We start from the raw sequence: 7,519 nt of genomic DNA, 5'->3' as shown, positions 1-7,519 counted from the left end.
TCTGGTAGTTTACCTCCAGCACTGACTGAACAGTAAAGCCCCATTGACTTCTATAAAGTCGGTATATAGATCATCAATTATCTATCTTTTAATAAGATAGAACCACAGCCATGGGATCTCTGCAAACATGATTGTGTGGATAGGAAGCATAACTGTACTTTGATTGTAAGTACAATGACCCTTTAAAGGAAGACATCTGCAAAAAACAGAAAGTCTGCAACAGTTAGGTGTGGTATAAGAAAATAGCGGATAAATAGAATTTTTCTTATAAATCTTTTGTGTATATTTATATAATTATGCAAGAAGTCAAATAATGCATTTTTCAAAAGAAAATATTTTGCAGGTCCAAAACAGCTGCTTTGACTGCAGCTTAACTTTCATTACATGTCCATAATGTTCTTTGCAGTCCATGGCTGAGATTAGTTTTAGTGGTCTGAATCACTTTTTTGGCTGTTCGAGATACTCGGATCCTTAGTGCTACCTTCATAAATAATCTTCATTTTAATCCCCTCCTGTACTCTTCTTTGTTGTATCAGGAGTTTTGCATGGTTGTATCTACAGTACATCCTAAAATAAGAAAACAATATTTAAATAAAATAGGTACAATTATAAAAATTATGCAAATGCATTTTTAAGAGCCGGTGTAAAAGGGAATTTGCTTGCATCAAACACGATTTGTATCCTCAAAAGACTACCGGAATGCAAAACCAGGTCAAGTGCCCATAAAATTTTTTCTCAGAAGTGTTTTAAACTGATGCCATCAAAACAAGTCCTTAGGACAATATGCATATTAATGTGACTGAATTGTAGGGTTATACAGCACAACAAGCTAGGTGGAGCTAGGTTGCTGTTGCTTATTGATCAAACTTTAACCAAGCTGCACAGCTTTCTGTACCAATAATATGACAGATATGAATATACAATTAGCAGTTTGCAGTTTAAAGAAACATTCATGTGATGTGTTTTCGCTGATTTATGTGGTAAATGCATTCAGCAAAATTCTGGAGCTGTGGTTGACTTTCACTTGCAGCACTTTTCTTAAAAATAACATTGTAGTAGTCTAACTATACAGATATTAATACTACTACAATAAAGTTTTTTTTTTTTTTAACTCTTTAGTGACCATTTCCAGTGACAGAAGAATAAGCAAGCACTGTTCACACAGTGATCTATTCCAGTGTTTTTCAACCATTTTTGAGCCACGGCACATTTTTTACATTGAAAAAATCCTGCAGCACACCACAAATCAAGGCAATTAAGCTACTTACTGCCACACACTGACATGGAAGAGTATTGCATTACTCTGCCAGTCATTACAGCGCAGGCACTCAACAATGGTAATTGGATAATTACCCACGGTACACCTGAAGATCTCTCACGGCACACTAGTGTGCCACGGAACAGTGGTTGAAAATCACTGATCTACTCAATGGAAAAAGGAGGCGGAGGATGAGCGAGATAAAGAGAATGGTACCCTGCTGTGCTCTCCTTCATAGGACTGCATAATGGTCACTCCTGACAGTCGGGGACCACTGTAAACATGACAATCATCTGATGTGTTTATAAAGTTTTAGATGTGTGTTCAGCCTGTCAAGTTCTGGGTGATCTACCAAGGGTAAAAGGTAGACGCAAAAGGCCTAATTTATTAAAGCTCTCCAAGGCAGAAAAGGATACACTTTCATCAGTGAACCTGGGTGATCCAGCAAACCTGGAATGGATCTGGTCCAGGATTGAGAACATTAGCTAACAAATAGCAAATTACTTTTAAGAAACCAATGAATGAAAGTGTACCCTCTACAGCTTTGGAGAGCTTTAATAAATCAGGCCCATTCTGTTCTTGACTGGTTTCAGCCAAGTTTAGAGGTGACATTAGAAGTCTACAATAAAAAGAGTTTAACTCCAGCTCCAGAGCCAATATTCACTGCTAACTCAGTAAAAAAACTAAAAAACTAAAAACTGTTCACTGCTAACTAAAAAAAAAATACCTGTAAAGGTTTTCAAAGTGTCTCCGTACTGCTGTTTTTCACTCACCACCTTTCAGAGACAAGTACAATTTTCAGGCTTAAAAATTTTAATTGGTTTCTAATCACTCACCAAACCCATCTTTTAAATAAGACCCAAATTCAGGCTTGGCACATTTTTTGTCATATAGACTCTAAATAATGTCTCTTGGGAATCACTGATGACCTAGCAATATTACAGCACTATATTTGCATTACCCTTCTTTAATATAACATTTTTTCTCCAAATTTCCCACAAAATGAGATGTTATGAAAGCAGAAGACACAAACTGTTTAACAGAATGTGGGGCAGATGAGGCTCTTCTCCACTCCACCGTTATTTTGTTCTCCAACTTTGTGTAAACTTTTTGTGGAAATTCATTTTTTTTTACTATTTATGCTAACAGCTGGAAAAAATAGATTTAATGAGAGGCATATAGATATATATATACCTCTTATTAAATCTATCTCAAATGGAAAAAATATATTAGAGCAAAGGAATAATGCTAGGCTTTTATTTTATATAGTCAAATTTCCCAAATGATCCGATTTATCAAAAGTGACATTTTGTCCCCACTGTCGGTTAAAATCAGTGCTGCCCACAATCACTTTTTTTAAACATGGGCTGATTGTGTTTTTTTGATGGTATAGTGCTGTAATATTTCATGCCCTAAGGACAGACCAATTTTCACTTTCAATCCAATCATCAATGTGATAAAATGATCAGGATGGCAGGAAATCTGAGGTGAATTTAACAGCAGACTGATCAACAATTTTTTTTTTGGTGCTTTCGCAAATGTGTAGCTTAACATTGATTCAGTCAGTAAATCCAATATGGAGCTCCAATAATGGTCCTGTGGTTCATCCCTTTCTCACCCTCAATGAAGGTAAGGGCAGAACATTATATATATGTGCCATATTTTAGGACTGATGACTGAACATTTACCATTTGGTAAATCGATCAGACTTGTTAGTCAAGCACAAAATGTGGTAGGTTTAAAAAATATTGCTTTTTCTGCTTCTCAGTAAACATTTAACCTGGTAAGCGGTAATCCTGAGTGTAACTCGGGGTGGATTTTAGTTGCAAAAAGCAGTTATCCCGAGTCACACTCGGGGTTACTTTAACCTAAAAAACACACTTACTTTGCTCCATCGCTGTCCCCCGGCGTCCTGCTCGTCCCCCGTCTGCCTCTTCCGATTTCCAGACGCTAACTGCAGAGCCAAGATTAACGGTGTTTCCCATGACAACGGTGAGGCCGGGAGTTAGCGGTGAAAATTCAATACAAAAAAGCATTCTGCTGTACAGTTATTTTACGTTAAACTATATTTTTTTTTATTAACTTTTTTTTGTGTGTATATTATTAAATATTGGACAAATTTTGGTGAGTTTTGCCTAAACATTATAGCCTACAATGTAAAATAAATTTCCATGCAAAAAAATTTATCACTTTTTGCACAGAAATTTGGACAGACTTAGACCGCTAGGGGGGTTAAAATAATAATCTTACCAGAAACCAAGAGTGGTAAGGATAAATCCTCCAACAGCCATATCACAGGAGCGCCTGATCCTGCCTGTAAGAAGCGGAATAAAATGGTGAGATTTCTACAAACTGACTTTGGAGAAAGCAGCTTCCACAAGGTGGAGTCTGCAAGTGACTCCTGGGAGGTTCCAGTGGACAATTAGAACATCAGTGATAAGTCTCAGAAACAAATCTTCATATCATACTCAGAATTTCAATCTCTATATTTTCAAATCGATTAGTACCTGTAGAAAAATACCTACAATCTGTATATAGGTTGAGATTACATATAGGCTTACCCACTTGCAAGTGGACTATACAATATATTTACCAAAGTGAGATTACCAATAGCTGGGAAAGGCAAAACATACAGAACAATATATAATATAATATATATATATAAAGGATATTAGGAAATACTAAGGTAATATTGACCACTGACTTGGCAAAATCTTGGAATAACAAAAAAGTATTATTATTTACAGTAACACCACAGACTTTGTTTCCTAAATGAGAGATTTGCCTTCATACAGTTTACTGTACACAAACAGGAAGTGACAGAAACAAAAGAAACATATTGTCACATAAAAAAGTGTCCCCTTTGGAAGATTTCCCAGGCAAGGAAATCTTGGGATTGGTGTATCCAAGCAAAAAGCAAGGGGCTTCATCTGTAACCAAAATGTAACCCTTAGATGGACTGACCCTTTAAATATGATGAAAATAAAAACTTTAATTAAAAAAAACTGTGACTTACTTGTTGCAAGAAAATTCCCAACTCCAACCACCAAAGAACCGACTGAGCCATATAATACTGACTCGCGTGCACATGGTGTCTTTTTCACATCAAGGAGCCACAACAACTTGTATGACTACACAGAAAAAACAACAAATGATAAAAATTATTCCTTAAGTTTTGAAAAAGCTCAACTTTTAAGTGTTTTTATAGCCAAAACTTTTTTTATGCTATTGATAGAATAAGGAAGTTTAAAAGCAATCAGGTTTTTTTTTTTCTTGCTGACTTGCTGAAGTAAAGAGCAAAATTTGAACTGGGCACATAAATGTAGCAAAAAAAGTGATAAGAATTATTCCTGGGAAAGAGTTTGTTCTGACAAATGTCATTTTTTTTTTGAATTTCCATTTACCTGATCTCCCACCTCCCAAACACCGCAGCTTATAGTGGTGGGGGGTTACAGTAACAGACACAGAGCTGTCAATCCAGATTACAGTGAGCAGAACTAGATGTGGCCAGGTGCCGATTCACAAGCCACAGCTTTATAAATTGGCAATGCTGATAGACACAATGTCTGACACACCTTCTGCACCATTTGTTCATCCTATTGTATTTTCTATTACATTGTGTTTGGGCTAAAATTAATCTGATTTCATTTTTTATTAAAAAGCTGAGTTTGCTAAATAATTGCAAAAAGATTGTGTGACATAAACTTCAAATTACATTAATTTTTTGGGGTTCTCTGCTTTAAGAAAATTTGTTTCGGGGTTTTAAAGCAGAACTAAACCTGCGAGTACAAACTTATCTCTGTTACATCGCAGGGAGCCGCTATCTCCCTTTACAATCTTTGGCCATGTTTGGATGATGTAACAGCTGCGCAGGAGTTCATTCATTCCCAGCACACTCAGGGGAAGTTGGCATTATCTGGTGCATGCAAAGCTCAGCGGCAATCAGGCGGGTAAGAGCAGTCATTGCAGAACTGTAATAATGTTCTGCCTGATTATGTATTTGTAAAAGTGGACAGGTGAAGGCCAATGAGCGACTATTGGTGTACAGTTCCAGAATGGACACTGTTATTTTTGTCATTGATTATTTTTTAATACTTGCCTGAATCACAAAAGTTCAAAGTGGAATTTTTAGTCCCACTTTAAAGCAGAACTAAACTAAAAACAAAATGATTACACTTTCCTTTAATACCGTAGGTTCCTCGTGGGCTCCACGTTCGGGTCCCACGTTGTCCTGGAATGCTTTGTCCCGGTGTAAAGGAAGCAGCAGGCGACGCCATCTTCCTTCTTCACTTCTGTCTTCAGTCTTCTTTCTTCATCACCTGATCTCGCACTGTGCAGGTGCGGGATTAGGTGATGTAGCTGCTGTGAAGGGGGAAAAAAAAGAGAGACGATCTCACTGTGCATGCGGGAGATCGGCATGTTTCCCCTAGGAGGAAAATGCTTCTGCGTATGCCCAGATCTCAGGCATGCGCAGAAGAAGCAGACAGAGCCTCCTGGGATGCATGACGTAGGTATCCCAGAAGGCTCTGCAGTTCCATTAGGTTGTCTACCCTTCGATGTCAAGTAAAAATGTTGAGTTTAGGTACAGTTTGAGCTTTTTTGTGCAAAAAAAAAAAATAAAAAAAGAAGAAAAAACTATATTATAGCATGTGTATGAAAAACAAAAAAACAATGTCTCTGGCAGTGAAGAATGTGAGGACACTAATCAGGGTGCTTCACTAATTGCTATGTATAAACATGTATTAAAGCAGGACATGCACCTTCACAGAGCCTTGATAAATGTATGCATTACATACAGCAAGAGCCCTATTATAGCTCTACTGGGCTGACATTTGATGCAGATAATATTCCATCATTACCTCTCTTGGAAATCGCTTTTTTATTGAACTGTATTTATATAGCACCAACATATTACGCAGTGCTGTATATTAAATAGGGGTGGCAAATATTGGGCACATTGACACAGGAGGAGGAGAGGACCCTGACCAAAGGAGCTTACAATCTTAAGAGGTGAGGGGGGCATCCTAGATTGTAAGCTCTTCGGGGCAAGGTCCTCTCCTCCTGTATCACTGTCTGAATCTGTCTGTCATTTGCAACTATTATTTAATGTACAGCGCTGTATAATATGTTGGCGCTATATAAATAAAGTTTATTATTAATAATATTATTTATTGGGAGCTGCTGCTGCCTGGCTTCAGATTCCAGCACATCCATTACCTATCCTGACATGGGAGAGGAGCTGTGAGGGAGGAGAGGTAAGTACATCTACAACTTATAAATAAAGAACATTTAACCCTTGCAGTGCAAATACAAAAAAAAAAACCGATTTTTGCCTGTTTGTTTCTCAAAGTTCACCTTGAAGTCAGCCATATAAAAAGCACAGGACAACAGTGACTGAGAGAAGCCGTCATAGCACTCACTTACACCCATGCCAGGTGTGATAACATGATGTTATGGCTGGCAGTGAACGCGCTTAAGCTGAATATAAGGTAAATACCGATGCAGATATTGCTATGTACTATCCTTGTAACTAAAGGACGTAAACCACAATCGTTATCTTAATAAAAATTAAAGAATTACTATCCTACCTCCTCTTTAGGGTTCTCATCTACCTTGTCAGCCATGTTGGTTGGCAACAGCCATATGACCTTCGACGGACGCGCCCGCCACAAACCATAGAGCTCGGTAGCAGGCTAGAGCGTCTGGAGGAGTCGCAAAGGTTTCTGGGAGGCGCTGTGCCTGGCTGGAGCTAAGGAGGGGAATTTGTTTGCTGCCATGTGAAATTCTTCTTTGCAATGATTTTACAGCTTCCCTTGTATTCTGAATACCTGTCACAGCTTGGAGTGTTTTATAAGGAGCAGGAAAACAAATTCTACAGCGCAGAAGTAAAAAAAATAAATATTAAAGTGAACCTAAACCCAGAATTTTCACTTTACATAAAAGGGTAGACAACTCTTTTATGTTAAGTAAAAAATCTGTTTTTTTTAAGTGCAACACCATTAAAAAAATGAATGGGTGCGCAAAGCCTCCTGGGATAGCTATGTCACACATCCTGGGTGCTCCTACGCATGCCCAACACCTCAGGCATGCGCAGAAGGAGCCCTTTGGTCAAAAGGGGAAAAAATATGTGAAATCGAAAAAAAATTTTTTTTTTTTAACTAGGTCACCCACTGTCACGCCTGGGTTGATTGACGTAGAATGAAGAACCAAGAAAAAGAGGTGAAGATGGGAGCGCCGGTCCGAAGACAGATACCGGGACGA

At 38.0% G+C, this 7,519-nt stretch overlaps 1 protein-coding gene across 1 annotated transcript; it reads right to left on the bottom strand.

Annotated features, from left to right (window-relative positions):
* Window positions 1–259: 259 nt before the first annotated feature.
* On the bottom strand, window positions 260–6,957 carry COX20 (cytochrome c oxidase assembly factor COX20). The gene is made up of 4 exons (XM_072409324.1): window positions 6,847–6,957; window positions 4,275–4,389; window positions 3,509–3,572; window positions 260–567 (listed from the first exon to the last, which is right to left on the bottom strand). The coding sequence occupies exons 1-4, from the start codon at window positions 6,880–6,882 to the stop codon at window positions 426–428; spliced, it is 357 nt and encodes a 118-aa protein (XP_072265425.1). The 5' UTR covers window positions 6,883–6,957; the 3' UTR covers window positions 260–425.
* Between the last annotated feature and the right edge of the window lie 562 nt (window positions 6,958–7,519).

This window comes from Pyxicephalus adspersus, chromosome 4 (assembly GCF_032062135.1).
Source record: "Pyxicephalus adspersus chromosome 4, UCB_Pads_2.0, whole genome shotgun sequence".
Taxonomy (NCBI): Eukaryota; Metazoa; Chordata; class Amphibia; order Anura; family Pyxicephalidae; genus Pyxicephalus; species Pyxicephalus adspersus.
This window is presented reverse-complemented; position numbering and strand designations above follow the sequence as displayed.

Excerpts from the sequence above, each read along its gene's own strand:
- COX20 (XM_072409324.1), bottom strand. The coding sequence starts at position 6,882 with ATGGCTGACAAGGTAGATGAGAACCCTAAAGAGGAG. Across the intron at positions 4,390-6,846 it reads ATGAGAACCCTAAAGAGGAG|TCATACAAGTTGTTGTGGCT; the intron begins GTAGGATAGTAA and ends TTTTCTGTGTAG. Across the intron at positions 568-3,508 it reads CTTACCACTCTTGGTTTCTG|GATGTACTGTAGATACAACC; the intron begins GTAAGATTATTA and ends TTCTTATTTTAG.